This window comes from Schistocerca cancellata, chromosome 10, assembly GCF_023864275.1.
Source record: "Schistocerca cancellata isolate TAMUIC-IGC-003103 chromosome 10, iqSchCanc2.1, whole genome shotgun sequence".
NCBI lineage: Eukaryota > Metazoa > Arthropoda > Insecta > Orthoptera > Acrididae > Schistocerca > Schistocerca cancellata.
In genome coordinates this window covers 56,657,758-56,683,240 of record NC_064635.1, presented here as the reverse complement: position 1 = coordinate 56,683,240, position 25,483 = coordinate 56,657,758, and the positions used below count along the sequence as shown (strand labels likewise).

General features: G+C 45.2%; 1 protein-coding gene across 1 annotated transcript in view; it reads right to left on the bottom strand.

Moving 5' to 3' along the window:
* LOC126106105 (fibrillin-2) overlaps positions 1-25,483 on the bottom strand; it is a 142,822-nt gene that overhangs the window by 83,205 nt on the left and 34,134 nt on the right. The window contains exon 2 of the mRNA XM_049912352.1: positions 24,837-24,921. Within this exon, the coding sequence (XP_049768309.1) occupies positions 24,837-24,921 (85 nt within the window). The remainder of the gene's footprint in view (positions 1-24,836; positions 24,922-25,483) is intronic.

The following is a 25,483-nucleotide window of genomic DNA, read 5'->3' as shown; positions in this document are numbered from 1 at the left end:
AACTTACCAACGCAATGGGAAAATTTAACCTGAAAATCACAGCACTGCAAGAGACGAGATTCACAGATGAAGGACACTTTAACACAGAGAATTACAGGGTCTACAAGGGCAAACCTGCCATAAAAGTAAGAGACAAACTACCACATTTCGGAACAGGTTTCGCTTACACACTTCCGTACTCGACTCAGTTACTGACTTCACGTCTCCCAATGAAAGAGTCTCCCTGTTATCAGTAAAATCAGCTAATAAAGCATACACTCTGATCAATGTGCACGCCCCCACAAATCACCACAATAAAATCTACCCTGAAACAGTGGACAATTTCTGGGAAACGCTAGAAGAAACAACAAATAAAGTACCTAGGCACCATGTGAAAATCTTAGTAGGCGATTTTAACGCACAATTAGGGAAGGAAAATAAATTCAGAGATACCACTGGACCCCACACGAAACACAAACGTACCAACAAGAATGGTGAAAAACTAATCGACTTCTGCAGAAACTTTGGACTTAAAATAATGAGTACCCAGTTTCAAAAACCTGCACATAAATTAACCACATGGAGATCACCCAGTCTTAGACAGGGTGAATACCAAACAGACCATGTCGCAATTTCCAAAGAAAACATAAAAGAAATTCAAAACATCAGAACCCGCAAAGGTGTCTTTGAATCAGATCATCATCATCTCCAAATAAAAACAAAATTCCAACCCAACAGAATGCTAAAAAGGCCACCCAAAAGTACCAAACCAGATCCGGAATATCTGCAACTCAACAAAGAAAAAATCATCATGCAAAATAATCAGGAAAAATCAACAGACTGGAAGAAACTAACAGAGAAAATTCAGGAAGCCCTCAAATTAGGACAACCCCCTCGCAACAGGAAACATCGCTGGTGGAATGCAACCTGTGATGAGGCAGTCGACAACCGAATAACTGCATAGAAAAAATTTAGCAGTCACAAAACTGAAGAAAACTGGGAGAACTTTCTTAAAACACAAAAACAGACCTCAAAAGTAATTAGAAAAGAAAAACGGGGATATGACAACAACAGACTCTCTGAAATCCAGCAGGATTTCATCAAAAATAATAGAAGAAATTTTTATAAGACTTTCAGAGAAAACTTACAGGGATACCAAGCGCCTAGCTTGTGCTTCAAGAAACCCGATGGTTCTTTGGAAACCAACACGAAAAATAACTGCAAAACCTTAGCCCAATATTTCAGTTCCCTCCTCAACTGTGAACCACCCCAAGAAAAACTTGTCTTCTCTTCTCCAGTATTCACACACCCAGACTCACATGCCCCGGATCTTGAAGACATTATGGAGATAGTCAAGCAGTTGAAAAATAACAAAGCACCAGGAGAAGATGGGATCATTGCTGAGTTCTGGAAACTAAACGATCCTATACTTATACAGAAATTACACCACATAATGTCAGACATACGGATAACGGAGCAGATACCAGAGGACTGGAAATGCGCTCTAATTCACCCGCTACACAAAAAGGGCGACAAGACAGACATGAACAATTACAGAGGAATTTCCCTGCTCCCAGTCGCTTACGAATTCCTTTCCAAAGCGCTTTTAAACAGGATAGAATCCCAAGAAGATACACTAATTGGTGAATACCAGGCCGGATTCAGAAAAGGACGCACATGTGCGGAACAGGTCTGGTGCTTAAAGACAATATTACAAACGAGGAAATGCAGAAACACAGTAGTTACATTCATCGACTTCAGGAAAGCATATGATTCAGTGGACCGTGGAACCCTGTTTAAAATCATGGAAGAATTTGGGATCGACCGAAAGACACGAAAAATCACAGAACAGACACTTACAGGAACAACGGCCAAACTGAAATTCATGGGCGAAGTATCAGAACCCTTCGAAATCAAATCTGGAGTCCGACAGGGGGACGGACTATCCCCAATCCTTTTCAATATTGTTCTAGAAAAGATAAGGGAATGGGAACCTCACGTAAAGGGTATCCAAATTGGTATCAGGAAAGAGAACTGAATTAAAGTCAAGTGCCTACCTTTCGCTGACGATATTGCAATTATCACCAATAACAGAACAGAAGCGATTCACGCAGTGGGAAAACTACATGAAATTTCACAAAAAACCGGACTACAGATATCTTATGAAAAAACCCAATATACTGAAAGGCAGCCAGAAAATAAATCCCCTTTAATAACAAAATATGGTAAAATTGCACAAGTCTGCCATTTTAAATACCTCGGTGAAACTATACAGTCCTCAGGATTAAAACGAATTGCCAATGAACAAAGAATCACCAAGCTCCAGAAGGCCTACAAGCTAACATGGACGCATTACAACAAGAAGTGCATTTCGACAGATGCAAAATTAAGGCACTATACAACAGTGATTCTTCCAGAAGCAATCTATGCAGCTGAAACAATGGTGATTGATGGTCATTCAAAAATTAAGGAAATAGAAAAGCAGGAAAGAAAAATTTTCAGGAAGATTTACGGTCCAATCAACAAAAATGGCATTTGGATGAAGAGACCACAAAACGAACTCTATAGAAAGATCAACATAGTAACAGATGAAATCAGAAAGCGCCGAGCCAAATTTTATACACACATCTACAGGATGGAAGACTCCAGAACAGCAAAGAAATTATTCAGTATTATAACAAGGAGTAAATGTGGCACAGAATGGGTGAAAGAAGTCCAGAGGGATCTACAGCAGATCAACATAAAAAATCTCGAAGATTGCACCGAGTGCCGGCATAAAATCACAAGTGTGAAGTTTGGGGAAAGAACATCGCGTCAGCCTGGTAAAAAATGGACAGAGGAACGGAAGAAGGAGCATTCTGAGAGGATGAGGAGGTTTTGGGAAGCAAAGAAGAAAAACATCCGAAGATGAAATTATGAATTCAAGTTCAATCGTTCTCCTAAAGGGGAACAATAGTTATATATATATATATATATATATATATATATATATATATATAAATGACTTTTGAACACTATTAAGGTAAATACAGTGTTTGTTCTCTATTAAAATCTTTCATTTGCTAACTATGCCTATCAGTAGTTAGTGCCTTCAGTAGTTAGAATCTTTTATTTAGCTGGCAGTAGTGGTGCTCGCTGTATTGCAGTAGTTCGAGTAACGAAGATTTTTGTGAGGTAAGTGATTCGTGAAAGGTATAGGTTAATGTTAGTCAGGGTCATTCTTTTGTAGGGATTATTGAAAGTCAGATTGCGTTGCGCTAAAAATATTGTGTGTCAGTTTAGTGATGATTCAGAATAAGTAAAGAGAGAAATGTCTGAGTACGTTCAGTTCTGCTCAGCTGTTTGAAAATCAAATAACGTAAGTGGTTTATCAGCACAGTAAGTCATTAATTTTTCTAAGGGGACGTTTCAAGTCAACAGTAACGCTTTAGTCATCGAAGCACCCATCGCTACACACTTCACTCCCTATGTACCGTCCGCAGCTCGTGGTCGTGCGGTAGCGTTCTCGCTTCCCGGGTTCGATTCCCGGCGGGGTCAGGGATTTTCTCTGCCTCGTGATGACTGGGTGTTGTGTGATGTCCTTAGGTTAGTTAGGTTTAAGTAGTACTAAGTTCTAGGGGACTGATGACCTCAGCAGTTAAGTCCCATAGTGCTCAGAGCCATTTGAACCATTTTTTGACCCCTACGCCGGGTTGAAACCGGTTGGCGGTATAATAATACTAAATGCGATTAAGACTGTTTTTGAATAATTGAGGAACCAGTACAGATGAACTTTGGAACCAGGTGAATGCAGCATGGATGGATATACCAAAGGACGCCATTCGCCTCTTCTACATCTACATCTACATACATACTCCGCAATCCACGATACGGTGCGTGGCGGAGGGTACCTCGTACCACAACTAGTATCTTCTCTCCCTGTTCCACTCCCAAACAGAACGAGGGAAAAATGACTACCTATATGCCTCTGTACGAGCCCTAATCTATCTTATCTTATCTTTGTGGTTCAAATGGTTCTGAACACTATGGGACTTAACAGCTGTGGTCATCAGTCCCCTAGAACTTAGAAACTACTTAAACCTAACTAACCTAAGGGCATCACACACATCCCTGCCCGCGGCAGGATTCGAACCTGCGACCGTAGCGGTCACGCGGTTCCAGACTGAAGCGCCTAGAACCGCATGGCCACACCGGCCGGCTATCTTTGTGGTCTTTCCATGAAATATAGGTTGGCGGCAGTAAAATTGTACTGCAGTCAGCCTCAAATGGTGGTTCTCTTAATTTCCTCAGTAGTGATTCACGAAAAGTAGGCCTCCTTTCCTCTAGAGACTCCCACCCGAGTTCCTGAAGCATTTCCGTAACACTCGCGTGATGATCAAACCTACCAGTAACAAATCTAGCAGCCCGCCTCCGAATTGTTCTATGTCCTCCCTCAATCCGACCTGATAGGGATCCCAAACGCTCGAGCAGTACTGAAGAATAGGTCGTATTAGTGTTTTGTAAGCGGTCTCCTTTACAGATGGACCACATCTTCCCAAAATTCTACCAATGAACCGAAGACGACTATCCGCCTTCCCCACAACTGCCATTGCATGCTCTTATAGGCGTCGATGCCATAACGTATAGTTATCAGGGTCCACTAGGCAACAGCACACATACTGAATCGAGGTGGCTGAAATGTTAATCACTGCTGCAGAACTTACTAGTGTACATGTCCTGTGAATATGAACGCCTCATATCTAGTCGTACAAGCTCTTCTGTTTCTTCTGAACCGCCGGCCGAGGTGGCCAATCGGTTCTAGGCGCTACAGTCTGGAACCGCGCGACCGCTACGGTCGCAGGTTCCAATCCTGCCTCGGGCATGGATGTGTGTGATGTCCTTAGGTTAGTTAGGTTTAAGTAGTTCTAAGTTGAAGGGGACTGATGACCTCACATGTTAAGTACCATAGTGCTCAGAGCCATTTGAACCTTTCTTTTTGTGTGGCGTATGGTGAAACGACAGGTGCAGCGGTGTGACCCAATGCCAGTCGAAACCACTACAGATGAATTTTGGAACCAGGTGAATGCTGCATGGATGAATATACCAAAGGACGCCATTCGCTTCTTATACGCGTCGATGCCATCACGCATAGAAGTTATCAGGGGCCACAAGGCAACAGCACACATGCTGATTCGAGGAGGATGAAATATTAATCATGTAAGTAGGCTGTTTAGGTTTTTATGTTGGTAACGCCACGAAGTGCTCTGTATGAAAATCACTGACTCTGCTGTGTGCAATCTGTGGCTGGTTGGCATTGTTGGAATATTCACTATTGTAGTGTTGGGCAGCTGGATGTGAACAGCGCGTAGCGTTGTGCAGTTGGAGGTGAGCCGCCAGCAGTGGTGGTTGTGGGAAGAGAGATGGCAGAGTTTTGAGAGCGGACGATCTGGACGTGTGTCCGTCAGAAAAACGAAATTTGTAAGACTGGATGTCATATATATATATATAAAGTGACTTGTGAACACTATTAAGGTAAATACATTGTTCTCTGTTAAAATCTTTCATTTGTTAACTATGACTTTCAGTAGTTAGTGTCTTCAGTAGTAAGAATCTTTCATTTAGCTGGCAGTATTGGCGCTTGCTGTATTGCAGTAGTTCGATTAACCAAGATTTTTGTGAGGTAAGTGATTCATGAAAGGTATAGGTTAGTCAGGCCCATTCTTTTGTGGGGATTATTGAAAGTCAGATTGCGTTGCGCTAAAAATATTGTGTGTCAGTTTAGTGATGATTAGAATAAGTAAAGAGAGAAATGTCTGAGTACGTTCAGTTTTGCTCAGCTGTTTGAAAAATCAAATAACGTAAGAGGTTTATCAGGAATTCAAGAATTTTTCTAAGGGGTTGTTTCAGTCATTTCTGCAGAACATACTAGTGTATATGTCCTGTGAATATGAACGTCTCGTCTCTAGTCGTACAAGCTCTTCTGCTTCTTCTGAACCTAAGTGTATTCATGTGTCAAGATCCGGACAACAAATTACACTACAAAAAGGTAAAACTAACTTTTAGCCCGTGTAACAAGTCATGATTCATTTGCTGTGGTGTATCTCCTCGTGCCGGACAGTCTGTACTCGGGGCCGGTTTTCCACGCGCCACCGTGAAGAAGCAAGAAGGCGGGCGGGTCGGCTACGCGCCCTTGCACGGCTTGTTTGCGTGACAGGCGCTTTACGCAAGTGCGAGAACGCGCAATGGGCAGATATGCAACGTAGGAAGCAGCAACTGCCCGGCGCGATACGGCAGCCAGGCACATCCTTACCGAGAAGTTCAGCCCGCGTCCTCGTTCGTAGTTTCCCTGTGTGCGCTATCTACATATACAGGCCGTTTCCGTAATGGTGATGCAACTGTCTGGTAGGATGGAGAAGATGGTTCAAATGGCTCTGAGCACTATGGGACTCAACATCTTAGGTCATAAGTCCCCTAGAGCTTAGAACTACTTAAACCTAACCAACCTAAGGACATCACACACACCCATGCCCGAGGCAGGATTCGAACCTGCGACCGTAGCAGTCCCGCGGTTCCGGACTGCAGCGCGAGAACCGCTAGACCACCGCGGCCGGAGGATGGAGAAGGACCAGGCAAATCTACAGCGCCTGACAAAACAACTGAAGTCCTGGGGCGAGAAGGAAACGAAATGCAACTTCACGGCTTGAGAGGCCATATGACGTTATTTTGGTGATTACAGAATCGAATGAAACTTGCAAAGAACTTGGCAGAACGAGGTCACTTATCACTATGACGAACTCCCCCCACCTGGTCTGGATATACAGGGTGTTACAAAAAGATACGGCCAAACTTTCAGGAAACATTCCTCACACACAAAGAAAGAAAATATGTTATGTGGACATGTGTCCGGAAACGCTTACTTTCCATGTTAGAGCTCATTTTATTACTTCTCTTCAAATCACATTAATCATGGAATGGAAACACACAGCAACAGAACGTACCAGCGTGACTTCAAACGCTTTGTTACAGGAAATGTTCAAAATGTCCTCCGTTAGCGAGGATACATGCATCCACCCTCCGTCGCATGGAATCGCTGACGCGCTGATGCAGCCCTGGAGAATGGCGTATTGTATCACAGCCGTCCACAATACCAGCACGAAGAGTCTCTGCATTTGGTACTGGGGTTGCGTAGACAAGAGTTTTCAAATGCCCCCATAAATGAAAGTCAAGAGGGTTGAGGTCAGGAGAGCGTGGAGGCCATGGAATTGGTCCGCCTCTACCAATCCATCGGTCACCGAATCTGTTGTTGAGAAGCGTACGAACACTTCGACTGAAATGTGCAGGAGCTCCATCGTGCATGAACCACATGTTGTGTCGTACTTGTAAAGGCACATGTTCTAGCAGCACACGTAGAGTATCCCGTACGAAATCATGATAACGTGTCCATTGAGCGTAGGTGGAAGAACATGGGGCCCAATCGAGACATCACCAACAATGCCTGCCCAAACGTTCACAGAAAATCTGTGTTGATGACGTGATTACACAATTGCGTGCGGATTCTCGTCAGCCCACACACGTCGATTGTGAAAATTTACTATTTGATCACGTTGGAATGAAGCCTCATCCGTAAAGAGAACATTTGCACTGAAATGAGGATTGACACATTGTTGGATGAACCATTCGCAGAACTGTACCCGTGGAGGTCAATCAGCTGCTGATAGTGCCTGCACACGCTGTACATGATACGGAAACAACTGGTTCTCCCGTAGCACTCTTCATACAGTGACGTGGTCAACGTTACCTTGTACAGCAGCAACTTCTCTGACGCTGACATTAGGGTTATCGTCAACTGCACGAAGAATTACCTCGTCAATTGCAGGTGTCCTCGTCGTTCTAGGTCTTCCCTAGTCGCGAGTCATAGGCTGGAATGTTCTGTGCTCCCTAAGACGCCGATCAATTGCTTCGAACGTCTTCCTGTCGGGACACCTTCGGTCTGGAAATCTGCCTCGATACAAACGTACCGCGCCACGGCTATTGCCCCGTGCTAATCCGTACATCAAATGGGCATCTGCCAACTCCGCATTTGTAAACATTGCACTGACTGCAAAACCACGTTCGTGATGAACGCTAACCTGTTGACGCTACATACTGATGTGCTTGCTGCTAGTACTGTAGAGCAATGAGTCGTATGTCAACACAAGCACCGAAGTCAACATTACCTTCCTTCAATTGGGCCAACTGGCGGTGAATCGAGGAAGTACAGTACATACTGACGAAACTAAAATGAGCTCTAACATGGAAATTAAGCGTTTCCGGACACATGTCCGTACCTTTTTGTAACACCCTGTATGCACTGGCTAGATTGGGAAAGGGTGTCGTAAAGCTGTACTAAGGCAAACTGGTCCACAACTGCTCTATCTGCTCCTCGATATCCAGGAGTCTGGCAATGGAACGGACCTGACGTCTGCGGTGGTCCCACGCTACAGATCTGGGTGTAAGCTTACACGTAAGTCGCTGACACAGACCGCAAACCTTCTTTCCTTCCCGTCTGGGCAAGCTGTGCACTAACTAGGGTGCATGTAAAGTTTGCTGGGACAAGTTAAATGCTAGCTATAATGAAGTCGACAATTCGATTGTAATACTGGCATTTAATTTTGATGTTTCCCAGAACTGACAGAAATTACAAGAATGCGAATTTTCTTTGACCACCCACACACTCCTGAGAATGGCACATCGACTAATACGCAGGTACTCGCCCCAGCTACCGGCAGCTACGTTGATGAATACTCGGCACCTCGAAAGTATAACTACGAGATCAAAAATACTATGTAAGTTGTTGGAAGTGCTTAAGCGTTGGTGAAAATCTCGCTCCTGAGCACACAAAGAGCTCTAAGCGCAGAACTCTGCACGGAACACGCGTTGGTGCAGTGCTGCGTCTCCTTTCGGAGACGATAGCCGAGGCGCCGTCACCAAGTCCGTACCGCTCGATGTCTGAAGGCGGACCTCTTTCTCCACGATTCTCCCGTCTCCCACGCGTACGAAAACGCGGCGGAAGAATACTCAGTTTCGACCAGTGTCGAACGCTCTAACATCGCCGAAAGCCCTCCAATGCCATTTCTGACGTCCTACCCAATGATCGAGTAGGTCATGTCGCCCCTAGGCAAACGAAAATCCCGTCTCCGCCACGTATTGCCCAGCACAGGTGGCTCCGGATGACGGGTTATCCCCAAAAGCGCCGTATTGTCCCGCGTTTCCGGTGACCGCTACCTGCCGCCCACGGCGACCCGGCGAGCTACGACCATCTGCAGACTTTACATTCCACAATCCTCAACTTCCGGCACTTTTCACCAACGCTTTAAGTTGGTGACTTAATGATGCGGACATGCAGGGAATACTACTCGGCAGTGCCTCATATTCATAAGTCAATAAAGTCATGATCTGATGCCCTTGCCAGTCCCTTTATTACAGGGCTGTTACAAATGATTGAAGCGATTTCATAAATTCACTGTAGCTCCATTCATTGACATATGGTCACAACACACTACAGATACGTAGAAAAACTCTTAAAGTTTTGTTCGGCTGAAGCCGCACTTCAGGTTTCTGCCGCCAGAGCGCTCGAGAGCGCAGTGAGACAAAATGGCGACAGGAGCCGAGAAAGCGTATGTCGTCCTTGAAATGCACTCACATCAGACAGTCATAACAGTGCAACGACACTTCAGGACGAATTTCAACAAAGATCCACCAACTGCTAACTCCATTCGGCGATGGTATGCGCAGTTTAAAGCTTCTGGATGCCTCTCTAAAGGGGAAATCAACGAGTCGGCCTGCAGTGAGCGAAGAAACGGTTGAATGCGTGCGGGCAACTTTCACGCGTAGCCCGCGTAAGTCGACGAATAAAGTAAGCAGGGAGCTAAACGTACCACAGGATGGTGCTCCATCGCACTTCCATCATAATGTTCGGCATTTCTTAAACAGGAGATTGGAAAACCGATGGATCGGTCGTGGTGGAGATCATGATCAGTAATTCATGTCATGGCTTCCACGCTCTCCCGATTTAACCCCATGCAATTTCTTTCTGTGGGGTTGTGTGAAAGATTCGGTGTTTAAACCTCCTCTACCAAGAAACGTGCCAGAACTGCGAGCTCGCATCAACGATGCTTTCGAACTCATTGATGGGGACATGCTGCGCCGAGTGTGGGAGGAACTTGATTATCGGCTTGATGTCTGCCGAATCACTAAAGGGGCACATACCGAACATTTTTGAAAGCCTAAAAAAACTTTGAGTTTTTGTATGTGTGTGCAAAGCATTGTGAAAATATCTCAAATAATAAAGTTATTGTAGAGCTGTGAAATCGCTTCAATCATTTGTAATAACCCTGTATTAACACACTACTGGCCATTAAAATCGCTACACCAAGAAGAAATGCAGATGACAAACGGGTATTCATTGGACAAATATATTATACTAGAACTGACATGTGATTACATTTTCACGCAATTTGGGTGGTTATATCCTAAAAAATCAGTGCCCAGAACAACCACCTCTGGCCGTAATAACGGCCTTGATACGCCTGGACATTGAGTCAAACAGAGCTTGCATGGCGTGTACAGGTATAGCTGCCCATGGATCTTAAACACGATACCACAGTTCGTCAATAGTAGTGACTGGCGTATTGTGACGACGCAGTTGCTCGTCCACCATTGACCAGACGTTTTCAATTGGTGAGAGATCTGGAGAATGTGCTGACCAGGGCAGCAGTCTAACATTTTCTGTATCCAGAAAGGCCCGTACAGGACCTGCAACGCGCGGTCGTGCATTATCCTGCTGAAATGTAGGATTTCGCAGGGATCGAATGGAGGGTAGAGCCACGGATCGTAACACATCTGAAATGTAACGTCCACTGTTCAAAGTGCCGTCAATGCGAACATGAGGTGACGGAGACGTGTAACCAATGGCACCCCATACCATGACGCCGGGTGATACGCCAGTATGGCGATGACGAATACACGCTTCCAATGTGCGTTCACCGCGATGTCGCCAAACACGGATGCGACCGTCATGATGCTGTAAACAGAACCTGGATTCATCGGAAAAAATGGCGTTTTACCGTTCGTGCACCCATCTTCGTCGTTGAGTACACCATCGCAGGCGCTCATGTCTGTGATGCAGCGTCAAGGGTAACCGCAGCCACGGTCTCTGAGCTGATAGTCCATGCTGCTGCAAACGTCATCGAACTGTTCGAGCAGATTGTTGTTGTCTTGCAAACGTCCCCATCTGTTGACTCAGGGATCGAGACGTGGCTGCACGATTCGTTACAGCCATGCGGATAAGATGCCTGTCATCTCGACTGCCAGTGATACGAGGCAGTTGGGATCCAGCACGGCGTTCCGTATTACCCTTCTGAACCCACCAATTCCATATTCTGTTAACAGGCATTGGATCTCGACCAACGCGAGCAGCAATGTCGCGATACGATAAACCGCAATCGCGATAGGCTACAATCCGACTATTACCAAAGTCGGAAACGTGATGGTACGCATTTCTCCTGCTTACACGAGGCATCACAACAACGTTTCAGCAGACAACGCCGGTCAACTGCTGTTTGTGTATGAGAAGTCGGTTGGAAACTTTCATCATGTCAGCACGTTGTAGGTGTCGCCACCGGCGCCAACCTTGTGTGAATGCTCTGAAAAGCTAATCATTTGCATATCGCAGCATCTTCTTTCTGTCGGTTAAATTTCGCATCTGTAGCACGTCCTCTTCGTGGTGTAGCAATTTTAATGGCCAGTAGTGTACTAATGTTGGTAAGCTAATGTGTAAGTTCCCAAATCCTGGCACCCTACATGGGTATATTCCTCGGCACAGCAGCATAGCAATATAACGCAGATAGTTCGTATAGACATGAGCCATCTGTAGCCCAGCATTGTCGTGTTTAAAAATGGCATCAGTGTACTGTCACATGCGTGGTAAGACACGAGGGCCCATGATGTCTGTGACGTGCCTGTTGCACGCCAACCTTGCATACGGCCGTAAAACGGGTGGTTTTCGAAGTCCCAGAGCGAAGCTATCTCGCTACAATATGGCAGTGTCAACACGAGGCGGCCGCAGTGAGAAAATTTCGCCATCGAGACTGAGTCAGGGCGAAACACAACATCGGCATTTCTGGCTTGCCAGGTAGCAGACGTCAATAGCACGTAGCGAGTCAGAGCAGTCAAACAGTGTCACGTCACTTTTGTTTTGCGGCGAAACAATGGCTAAGGCGAATGCAGCAAACGGTACCAAGAGCTTTTAAGAACCATTTCTATAATATAACAAACTCGTTAAGCAAGTACTGCAGATGAAAAAGTGCTGATACCTCCGTAATACACTACTGGCCATTAAAATTGCTACACCACGAAGATGACGTGCTAGAGGCGCGAAATTTAACCGACAGGAAGAAGATTCTGTGACATGCAAATGATTAGCTTTTCAAAGCATTCACACAAGGTTGGCGCCGGTGGCGATTCCTACAACGTGCTGACATGAGGAAAGTTTCCAACCGACTTCTCATACACAAACAGCAGTTGATCGGCGTTGCCTGGTGAAACGTTGTTGTGATGCCTCGTGTAAGGAGGAGAAATGCGTACCATCACGTTTCCGACTTTGATGAAGGTCGGATTGTAGCCTATCGCGATTGCGGTTTATCGTATCGCGACATTACCGCGCGCGTTGGTCGAGATCCAATGACTGTTAGCAGAATATGGAATCGGTGGGTTCAGGAGGGTAATACGGAACGCCGTGCTGGATCCCAACGGCCTCGTATCACTAGCAGTCGAGATGACAGGCATCTTATCCGCATGGCCGTAACGGGTCGTGCAGACACGTCTCGATCCCTGAATCAGCAGATGGGGACGTTTGCATGACAACAACCAACTGCACGAACAGTTCCACGACGTTTGCAGCAGCATGGACTATCAGCTCGGAGACCGTGGTTGCGGTTACCCTTGACGCTGCATCACAGACAGGAGCGCCTGCTCAACAACGAATCTGGGTGCACGAATGGCAAAACGTCGTTTTTTCGGTTGAATCCATGTTCTGTTTACAGCATCATGATAGTCGCATCGGTGTTTGGCGACATCGCGGTGAACGCAGATTGGAAGCGTGTATTCGTCATCGGCATACTGGCGTATCGCTCGGCGTGATGGTATGGGGTGCCATTGGTTACAAATCTCGGTCACCTCTTGTTCGCACTGACGGCACTTTGAACAGTGGACGTTACATTTCTGATGTGTTGCGACCCGTGGCTCTACCCTCCATTCGATCCCTGCGAAACCCTACATTTCAGTAGGATAATGCACGACCGCATGTTGCAGGTGCTGTACGGGCCTTTCTGGATACAGAAAATGTTCGACTGCTGCCCTGGCCACCACATTCTCCAGATCTCTCACGAATTGAAAACGTCTGGTCAATGGTGGCCGAGCAACTGGCTCGCCACAATACGCCAGTCACTACTCTTGATGAACTGTGGTATCGTGTTTGAAGCTGCAGGGGCAGCTGTACCTGTACACGCCATCCAAACTCTGTTTGACTCAATGCCCAGGCGTATCAAGGTCGTTATTACAGCCAGAGGTGGCTGTTCTGGGTACTGATTTCTCAGGATCTATGCACCCAAATTGCGTCAAAATGTAATCACATGTCAGTTGTATTATAATATATTTGTCCAATGAATACCTGTTTATCATCTGCATTTCTTCTTGGTGTAGCAATTTTAATGGCCAGTAGTGTACAATACGATATACTGTTATTCTGACCTACGATGCGAAGGAACAGTCACTGCAGCAGCTATAGCCGTCATGAAATGTATTCACAGTTGCGAATATGGGCAGCCATCAGCTGTAGAATGACGACAGAGAAAATTCGTGCTGGACTGGGACTCGATCCGCATTTTTCGCGCCTGTCACGAGAGTGCGCCTTACCGTGTGGCTACCCGAGCAAGAGTCGCCGTCAGACTTCCATGTGTCTTCAACCACGTGCCTACAACACCGGGCAACATGCTTACAAGCAAAATGTCTTCCCCGTACAGGAACACACATGATGGATTTACGAGTACAGGTTGTAAGAGGGTAATCCCAAAAGTAAGGTCTCCTATTTTTTATAAGTACACCGACCTGTTTATTTCTACAATGGTTTACATCAGTTTACAGCTTGAAGATTTAGCTATTTTTTGATATAATCACCATTTCTGTCGATGCATTTTTGTAGACGCTGTGGCACTTTTTGTATGTCCAAGTCATACCAGCTCGCCGCCATGCTGTTCAGAAAGTTATGAACCTCTTGTTTCACCTCGTCGTCAGAGTTGAATCGCTTTCTGGCCTAATGTACTTTTAACCCAGGGAACAATTGATAGTCAGTGGACGCCAAGTCAGGCCTATAGGGTGGGTGGGTGATTATGGTTCAAATGGCTCTGAGCACTATGCGACTTCTGAGGTCATCAGTCCCCTAGAACTTATAACTACTTAAACCTAACTAACCTAAGGACATCACACACACCCATGCCCGTGGCAGGATTCGAACCTGCGACCGTAGCAGTCCCGCGGTTCCGGACTGCGGGTGATTATGTTCCACTGGAACTGTTGCAGGAGGGCAACGGTTTGCGGAGCTATGTACGGGCGAGCGTTGTCATGGAGAATGTGTACGCCCTTGCTCAACATTCCTCTTCTCCGGATGTGAATTGCCCGCTTGAGTTTTTTCAGAGTCTCACAGTACTTGTCAGCGTTAATTGTGGTCCCAGTAGGCACAAAGTCGACCAACAATACCCCTTTTCGATCCCAAAAAACGGTTGTCATGCCTTTACCGGCAGACTGTGTTTGTCTGAATTTCCGCGGCTTTGGCGAAGAAGGATGCCGCCACTGGCGTGATTGTTGCTTGGTCTCAGGTGTAAAGTGGTATGCCCAGGTTTCGTCACCCGTGACAGTTGAGTCCAGGAAGTTGTCCTGTTCGGCTGCAAGGCGGTGAAGAAATGTGTGGGAAGCATCAACTCGTTGCCTCATATGGTCCTCAGCATGCGTGGCACCCATCTTGCGCACACCTTCCGGTAGTTCAATGTTTCCGTTAAAATTCTGTGAGCGGTGCTTCGGGAAACCTCAGGACCCAACGCGCAGAGATCATCCAGGGTGATTCGCCGATCTTCACCACACGCTCTGCTCAACCTTCAACGCTGATTCCACAGAAACTGAAGGTCTCCCGCTCCTTTGTTTGTCGTGAATTTCCGTCCGACCAGCTGCAAACTCTCTACACCGCTTACGAACACTTTTGACATCCATGCACGACTCACCATACACTTCCGTCAATTGGCAATGGATTTCAATAATCGCAGTGCCATTTGCGTTCAAAAACCGAATAACTACGTGCAGTTCGGACTTGGCGGTAACATCCAACGGGAGCTCCATTCTCAACGGCTGCCAAGCCAAGACTGAGCGCCTCAGCGCGGCGTGCTTATGTTTACACACAGCGCGTGAAGCACTCTTCATAACAGTGTGACCAACTGCCACACAAACAGAGTTCTGTACATATAAAAAAAATAGCAGACCTTACTTTTAGGATTACCCTCGTGGACACATGGTTCACGACACATGGATCTTTGGGTCTGGCAATAAGTCGAACTGGGGTAGCCAAATGGCAAAGCGACTGCTCGCAGTAAGCTGGTAATCCGCGTATGAGTTCGGTCCGGCACAGATTTTCACTGTCGTCATTCCCTTAAACAGCTGATACATGTCCATATTCGCAACTGCGAATAAATTTAACGTTTCTTATTTCTGATATCGATGTGTTATTGAATTTTGGAACGTGTTTTACGCTCGCGTATTCTAGAGACCAAAAATGTCCTCTGTATGAATGAACATGGGTTCCGGAAACGATGTTCACGTGAAACCCAGTTCGCTCCGTCCGCCCATGAGACCCAGAATGCAGTAGATACAGGTGCCCGGCTACACGCTGTGTTCCTTGACTTCCGGAAGATGTTTGACACAGAACTGTCGCGCAATGAACAAAATACAAGCGTACCGGATATCAGACCAATTGTGTGGTTTGGACAGAAGTGTTTCCAGCGAGCAGGAACACGACATATCATTCTGATCAGAGATAAATCTTCAAACATCAAAGTAAATTCGGGCGTGCCCCAAGGGAGTGTAATAGGACCATCACTTTTCACAACAAGTCTAAATGAACTAACAGATAACGTCGGAAGTTGCATGAGGTCTTTCGCGGATGTTGCAGACGTATTGAAACTTCTCCTTTCAATGCCAAGAATGACTCACGTGCTAAAACTTCTATGTTACTTGATTTTCAAACTCCAGAGTGAAACTGAACGTACTGAGGCTGTTTTCTCTTTACTTATTCTGATCATCACTAAAGTGACACAAAATTTTAGCGCAACGCAATCTGACTTTCAGTAATCCCTACAAAAGAATAGCCCTGACTTACAATAACCTATACCCTTCATGAATCACTTACCTCACAAAAATCTTTGTTACTCGCACTACTGCAATACAGCGAGCGCCAATACTGGCAACTAAATAAAAGATTCTGACTACTGAAGGCACTAACTACTGATAGGCATATAGTTAGCAAATGAAAGATTTTGGTAGAGAACAAACAATGCATTTACCTTAATAATGCCAAAAGTCATATACATAAATTCTTGAAATCCAGTTTAACAGATTTCCTTTTTCTGACGGACAAAACTCTGGCATCTCTGTCCCCACATCCATCGATCCTGGCATCTCACCTCCAACTGCCCAACGCTACGCACTGTTCACATCCAACTGCCGAACACCGCACTGGCGAATAGCTTCCAACGAGTCCAACCAGCCACAGACTGCACACAGAGCAGTCAGCGATTTTAATACAGAGCGCTACGTGGCGTTACCAACATAAAAACCTAAACAGCCTACTTACAGTATGCAGAGAAGTCGCGATCCTAGAAGATTTTAGCGAAATACAAGACCTGCAGAGGATTGGCGCTTCGTGCAGGGAGTCACAATTCACCCTCAACACAAACAAATGTAACACACTGAAAATGTGTAGACAGAAAGCCTATTTATTGCATGATTACACTGATCCAGAACAATCACTAGGAGCAGTCACACCCAACAGTGCCTACGAGTAAGCATACCGAACGATTTAAAGTGGAACGACCGTATAAATTAATGGCCGGTAAGGTAGATGCCAGACTGAGATCCAATGGAAAATCCCTCAGGAAGCTAGTCCATCAACAAAGGAAGTAGCACAAAACACTTGTTCGAGCAATACTTGAATATTGATCGTTAGTCTGTTATCTGCAGCAGGTAGGACTGACAGAGGAAATAGAGAAATCCAAAGAAGAGTAGCACATTTCGTTACTGGTCCATTTGGTAATCTCGCACGCATTGCAGAAATGCTCAGGAAACTGTACTAGTAGACGCCGCAAGAAGGAAAGCTCTCACCCTCGAATTATTCTTGGGACCGAGAGCTGGCTGAAACCCGAAGTGGAAAGCTCTGAGACATTTAGTGAGTTTTGGAATGCGCATCAGAAAGGTTGATCAGAGGCCACAGCAGGTGGAGTGTTCATTGCAGTTGGCAAAAATATTGTCTGTATTGAGGTCGAAGACGAGTGTGACAGTGAAGTTATCTGGTCGCATATAACAAGTTTGGGTGAAACAAAGTTATTTGTTTGGTGTTTTTACCTGCCATCCGGTTCCACTGTGACAGCTCTAGAGTGTTTAAAACAAAGTCTGCAGTCAGTAATCCGTAAATACCCAGACCATCCAATAGGATGGGGGACCCAAAGGTAACGGGAATTGGGTTGCGGTGGGTAGGGAGAGTGGGGGGAGCCATTGTTCGACCAGTTGTCCGTTACGGTCACGCCACCAGATTCAGTGAACAAAGTTGCGTCGCTGTGAGTGCGTCTGTTCGTCCGTGAGAGTTTTTTTAGTGACATAACATTTTCCATTTCGGCGAAAACGTGATGGCTGATGGTCAAGAGCAACACGCGGCTGTGAAATTTTGTTTCCTGTTGGGGAAATCGGCCGCGGAAGCTGTGGTAATGCTTAAGACTGCTTAATGGAATGCTCCCTAATTAAAACGAGAGTCTACGAATGGTTTTCACGTTTTAAAAATGGAGAAATGTCAGCTGAAGGCCAACCCCGTTCAGGACGCTCCTGAGCGTCAAGAAGTGACTAAAACGTTGACAAAACCAATGCACTCGTTCGTGAAGACCGTCGCCGAACCGTTCATCAATTCTGCGAGATGTCTGGAATATCATGGAGTTCAATTCAGAGGATTTTATCTAAAGATTTGTACATGAAAAGGGTTGCACCCAACTTTGTCCCTCGCCTTTTCACAGACGAGCAAAGGAAGCGTCGACTTCTGGCGTGTTTTGAGCTTCAACATCGGCTCAAAGAGGACCCTGAATTTTATTCCAAGGTGATCACTGGTGATGAATCGCCTGCTATGGATACGACCCCGAAACAAAGCAGCAATCAAGCCAATGGAACACAAGTGGCTCGGCTCTATCGTCCCAAGAAAGCTCGCCAAGCGAAGTCAAACATCAAGGCGATGCTCATTTGTTTCTTCGACCGCAGAGGTGTTGTGCACGCGGAATGCGTTCCCCCGGGTCAAACTGTCAACCAGGAGTTCTGCTTGGAGGTTTTTAAAAGACTGAGGGAGAGTAACTGGAAGAAAAGGGCAGATCTTTGGCGCACTGGCGACAGGTTCTTCCATCATAACAACGCGTCGCTCACACCACCCTCTCCGTAAAGCAGTTTTTCACTAAAAATGGCATGACACCCATTGTCCAATCCCTCCCCCCCCCCCCCCTCCTACTCACCGGATCTAGCCCCCTGTGATTTCTTTTTGTTCCCCAGACTCAAAAAGGAAGTTTTGTCACTGTGGAGGAGGTAAAACAAAATCGCTGGAAGTGAATTTAAAATCTGTTTTGAAAATGGAAGCATCGTTTGTAGAAGTGGGTTGTGGTCAATGGAGAATACTTCAAAGGTGATCAAAATTTGGTGTAGAAATATTAAGAAATAAAGAATAAAGACTTCTGAAGTAGAGTGATTTCAGGTGTGCTGGAGGGGAGTGTTGTAGGACCGTTGTTATTCACAATATATGTAAATGACCTTGTGGATAACATCGGAAGTTCACTGAGGCTTTTTGCGGATGATGCTATAGTATATCGAGAGGTTATAACAATGGAAAATTGTACTGAAATGCAGGAGGATCTGCAACGAACTGACGCATGGTGCAGGGAACGGCAATTTAATCTCAATGTAGACAAGTGTAATGTGCTGCCAATACATAGAAAGAAAGATCCTTCATCATTTAGCTACAATATAGCAGGTCAGCAACTGGAAGCAGTTAATTCCATAAATTATGTGGGAGTAGGCATCAGGAGTGATTTAAAATGGAATGACCATATAAAATTAATCGTCGGTAAAGCAGATGACAGACTGAGATTCATTGGAAGACTCCTAAGGAAATGCAATCCGAAAACAAAGGAAGTAGGTTACAGTGCACTTGTTCGCCCACTGCTTGAATACTGCTCACCGGTGTGGGATCTGTACCAGACAGGGTTGATAGAAGAGATAGAGAAGATCCAACGGCGAGCAGCGCGCTTCGTTACATGATCATTTACTAATCGCGAAAGCGTTACGAAGATGACAGATAAACTCCAGTGGAAGACTCTGCAGCAGAGACGCTCAGTAGCTCGGTACGGGCTTTTGTTGAAGTTTCGAGAACACTCCTTCACCGAGAAGTCAAGCAGTATATTGCTCCCTCCTACGTATATCTCGCGAAGGGACCATGAGGATAAAATCAGAGAGATTAGAGCCCACATAGAGGCATACCGACATCTTTCTTTCCACGAGCAATACGAGACTGGATTAGAAGGGAGAACCGATAGAGGAACTCAAGGTAGCCCCCGCCACACACCGTCAGGTGGCTTGCGGAGTATGGATGTAGATGTAGATGATGAATTCACCATTTTTTTTTTCAGACCACTTTAGCCTACCGAGTATAGACTGGGATGTCTATACTGGAGGGGGGGGGGGGGGGGAGGGAGACAGACAGTCATGCGAAATACTTTAGAACACGTTTTATGGAAACTCTCGGCAGCTCAAACGCAACGGAAATATCTTAGATCGTGTAGTTACCATTAGGCAGCCCTTTATCGACAATGTCAGTATAGAAACGGGGGTTAGAGATCATGATGTATTATAGCAAGTATTATTACGAAAGTTAATAAATCAATCAAGAAGGCTAGGAGTGTGTTTCTGCTAGAAAGAGCAAGTAAGCAGTTGGTTTCTCACTTAGACAGAGAGCTGACATCAGTTATTTGGCAAAGTTTAAACAGAGAGGTATGTGCCTAGTATGTCGATGAAGGGTGGAAAAGATCCACCGTGACTGAATAACGAAATTCGGTAGGTGATGAGGAAGCAGGGGCTGTTGCATTCTCGGTTCAAAGAGAACGCACAGATGACGACGAGCGAAGTTTAGTAGAGATTCGTGCGTCTGTGAAAAAATCTATGCGTGAAGCATACAGCTACAACCGTCTCACCTTAACAAAAGGTCTGGCAGAGAACCCGAGAAAATTTTGGTCTTATATAAAATCGCTAAGCGGGTCTAAGACTTTCCATTCAGTCCCTTGTTGACAAGTCTGGTTTGGCAGTTGAAGATAGCAAATCGAAAGCCAAAGTTATAAATTTCACGTTCAAGAAATCGTTCACACAGAAGAATTGTATAAAAAACCGCCATTTGACCATCGGAAAGTTTCCAATATAGAAGACATAGTAACAAGCATCCTTGGCTTAGAGAAACAACTGAAAGATATGAAAGGAAATAAATCACCAGGTCCGGATGGAAACCTAATTCGGTTGTACAAAGAGTACTCTACAGCATTGGCCTCTTACCTAGTCTGCATTTATCGTGACTCTCTTGCCTAGCACAAAGTGCCAAACGACTGGAAAAAAGCGCAGGCGACTGCAGTATATAAGGAGGGGAAAAGAACGGACCTGCTAAATTACAGGCCAATATCCCCATCTTCAGTTGCTGCAGAATCCTTGAACATATTCTCAGTTCGAATATATTAAATTTTCTTGAGACTGAGAAGCTTATGCCCACGAATCAGTGTGGTTTTAGAAAGCATCGCTCGTGCGAAACCCATGATATACTGCGAACTATGGATGACGGGCAACAGGCAGATTCCATATTTCTAGATTTTCGAAAAGCATTCGACACAGTACCGCACTGCAGACTGGTAACGAGGGTACGTCCACTGGAATAGGATCCCAGATATGGGACTCGTTTGAGGACTTCGTAAGTAATAGAACCCAGTATGTTGTCCTCGACAGCGAGTGTTCATCAGACACAAGTGTATCTATCGCCAGGAGTGCCTCAAAAAAATGTTCAAATGTGTGTGAAATCTTATGGAACTTAACTGCTAAGGTCATCAGTCCCTAAGCTTACACACTAATTAACCTAAATTATCGTAAGGACAAACACACACACCCATGCCCGAGGGAGGACTCGAACCTCCGTCGGGACCGGCCGCACAGTCCACGACTGCAGCGCCTCAGACCACTCGGCTAATCCCGCGCGGCGAGTGCCTCAGGGAATAGTGATAGGACCGTTGCTATTTTCCATATACATAAATGATCTGGCATTCAGGTGTGGGCAGCGGTCTACGGCTATTCGCTGGTGAGCTGTAGTGTACAGGAAGTTGTCGAAGATAAGAGACTGTAGGTTGATACAAGATGACCTAGACAAAATTTCTAGTAAGTGTGATGAGTGGCAGCTGGTTCTTAATGTAGAAAACTGTCATTTAATTCGGATGAGTAGGAAAAACGAACCCGTAATGTTCGGGTACAGCATTAGTAGTGTCCTACATGACACAGTCACATCGTTCGAATATCTCGGCGTAACACTGCGAAGCGATATGAAATGGAATGAGCATCTGAGGATTGTGATAGGGAAGGCGGAGGGCCGACTTCGGTTTATTGGGGGAATTTATGTTCATCTGTTCATCTGTAGAGGAGCCCGCATATAGGACGCTAGCGCGATCTGTTCTTGAGTACTGCTCGAGTGTTTGGGACCCGCAACAGGTCGGATTGAAGGAAGACATCGAGCCAATACCGAGGGGGGGGGGGGGGCTGCTACATTTGTTACTGGTAGGTTCGATAAGTATGTGAGTATTACGTATAGATGAATGGAAAAACTAGTAGAAGCCGAACTCGGGGAAGATCAGTTTGGATTCCGTAGAAATACTGGAACACGTGAGGCAATACTGACCTTACGACTTATCTTAGAGGAAAGATTAAGGAAAGGCAAACCTACGTTTCTAGCATTTGTAGACTTAGAGAAAGCTTTTGACAATGTTGACTGGAATACTCTCTTTCAAATTCTAAAGGTGGCAGGGGTAAAATACAGGGAGCGAAAGGCTATTTACAATTTGTACAGAAACCAGATGGCAGTTATAAGAGTCGAGGGACATGAAAGGGAAGCAGTGGTTGGGAAGGGAGTAAGACAGGGTTGTAGCCTCTCCCCGATGTTATTCAATCTGTATATTGAGCAAGCAGTAAAGGAAACAAAAGAAAAATTCGGGGTAGGTATTAAAATCCATGGAGAAGAAATAAAAACTTTGAGGTTCGCCGATGACATTGTAATTCTGTCAGAGACAGCAAAGGACTTGGAAGAGCAGTTGAACGGAATGGATGGTGTCTTGAAGGGAGGATATAAGATGAACATCAACAAAAACAAAACGAGAATAATGGAATGTAGTCGAATTAAGTCGGGCGATGTTGAAGGTATTAGATTAGGAAATGAGACACTGAAAGTAGTAAAGGAGTTTTGCTATTTGGGGAGCAAAATAACTGATGATGTTCGAAGTAGAGAGGATATAAAATGTAGACTGGCAATGGCAAGAGAAATTTGTTAACATCGAGTATAGATTTAAGTGTCAGGAAGTCATTTCTGAAAGTATTTGTATGGAGTGTAGCCTTGTATGGAAGTGAAACATGGACGGTAAATAGTTTGGACAAGAAGAAAAGAAGCTTTCGAAATGTGGTGCTACAGAAGAATGCTGAAGATTAGATGGGTAGATCACATAACTAATGAGGAAGTATTGAATAGGATTGGGGAGAAGAGAAGTTTGTGGCACAACTTGACCAGAAGAAGGGATCGGTTGGTAGGACATGTTCTGAGGCATCAAGGGATCACCAATTTAGTATTGGAGGGCAGCGTGGAGGGTAAAAATCGTAGGGGGAGACCAAGAGATGAATACACTAAGCACATTCAGAAGGATGTAGGTTGCAGTAGGTACTGGGAGATGAAGAAGCTTGCACAGGATAGAGTAGCATGGAGAGCTGCATCAAACCAGTCTCAGGACTGAAGACCACAACAGCAACAACAACGTAAATACATAGGGAGTTCAAGTGGGAATTCCTGGAGGGAAGAAGACATTCATTTCGAAGAACACTACTGATAAAGTTTAGAGAGCCGGAATATGAAGCTGACTGCAGAACAATCCTACTGCCACCAACAAACATTTCGCCCAGCGACCACGAAGATGAGGCACGAGAAATTAGGGCTCATACATAGGCGTATAGACAGTCGTTTTTCCGTCGTCCTATCTGCCAGTGGACCAGAAACGGAAACGAGTTGTTGTGGTACAGGGTACTCTCTGCCACGCACCGTACGATGACTTGCGGAGTATGTGTGTAGATGTAGATGTAAATGTGGAGCGTAGGCGGTATAGAAGTGTCTCGGTTTTAAGTTTGGAAGCCTCATGTACCCACTGATGGGCTTAACCCTCGCGTAGTACCATGGGAGAAATGGGGGGGCAGTTACTTTGTAACCACCTTTTGAAAGTATTGTCTGGTACTTCGCACTTTCAAATTTTGAAAAAAAAAATGTTGTTTTAGTGATAATCAGATTCCGAACTGTTTTAAATATTTAGTATAACTTTAATTCTTAGTAGTGAATGTATTTTTCGCAACAACGGTCATATTCATATTTTCAGGTTTAGATGGTGGTGATAACGAACCCCTCCACTCACTGTAAGCGTTGTGGAAAATACGTTGATTTTGTGTAAATAGACAGAAGCAGCAAGAGAGAATTTGTATCAAGGCCGGGTCTCGAACCCAGGTATATACCGGGTGATCAAAAAGTCAGTATAAATTTGAAAACTGAATAAATCACGGAATAATGTAAATAGAGAGGTACAAATTGACACACATGCTTGGAATGACATGGGGTTTTATTAGAACCAAAAAAATACAAACGTTTAAAAAATGTCCGACAGATGGCGCTTCATCTGATGAGAATAGCGATAATTAGTATAACAAAGTAAGACAAAGCAAAGATGATGTTCTTTACAGGGAATGGTCAATATGTCCACCATCATTCCTGAACAATAGCTGTAATCTAGGAATACTGTTGTGAACAGCACTGTAAAGCATGTCCGGAGTTATGGTGAGACATTGGCGTCGGACGTTGTCTTTCAGCATCCCTAGAGATGTCGGTCGATCACGATACACTTGCGACTTCAGATAAGCCAATAATCGCACGGACTTAGGTCTGGGGACCTGGGAGGCCAAGCATGACGAAAGTGGCGGCTGAGCAGACGATCATCACCAAACGACGTGCGCAAGAGATCTTTCACGCGTCTAGCAATATGAGATCTTTTTTTTTTGTTCTAATAAAATTCCATGTCATTCCAAGCATGTGTGCCAATTTTTACCTCTCTATGTTCATTATTCCGTGGTTTATTAAGTTTTCAAATTTATACTTTGATCACCCGGTATATATATAATTTTATTCGGAAACTCCGCAAAATGCGTTGTTACAGGTAGGCTTAATTCTGCCTTACCTGCGGCCGTTTCCCCGTGATCCATTTAACACCACTGCCGAGCCGTACAGATCGCCTGAAGGTGACCAACTGCGTCTCGGTGTACCTAAAAACAAACGCCCAATCAGAACCATTTATGTCAAACCAACCACAAAAAGAACGTTCACTCAAAAGGCACGTGCTGAAAATTGATGACACAGTGTGGTGCGGTACGTAACGTCAGAATAAACAGTTCGCTCAGGACATTCTACTTAAAACCAACTACTGTCAGGTCGACATCTTTCACATCCGTGACTGAATACATTACATTTAAATTAGACAGCTTACGAGTATTCTTCCCGCGCGGTCTAGGGCGTCATGCCACGGTCCGGGGGGCTCCTCCCGTCGGAGGTTCGAGTCCTCCCTCGGGCATGGGTGTGTGTGTTGTCCTTAGCGTAAGTTAGGTTAAGTAGTGTGTAGGCTTAGGGAGCGATGACCTCAGCAGTTTGATCCTTTAAGAATCCACACACATTTGAACATTTGAGTATTCTTCATCTACATCGACATGCTTGCTCTGCTACACTCCTGGAAATGGAAAAAAGAACACATTGACACCGGTGTGTCAGACCCACCATACTTGCTCCGGACACTGCGAGAGGGCTGTACAAGCAATGATCACACGCACGGCA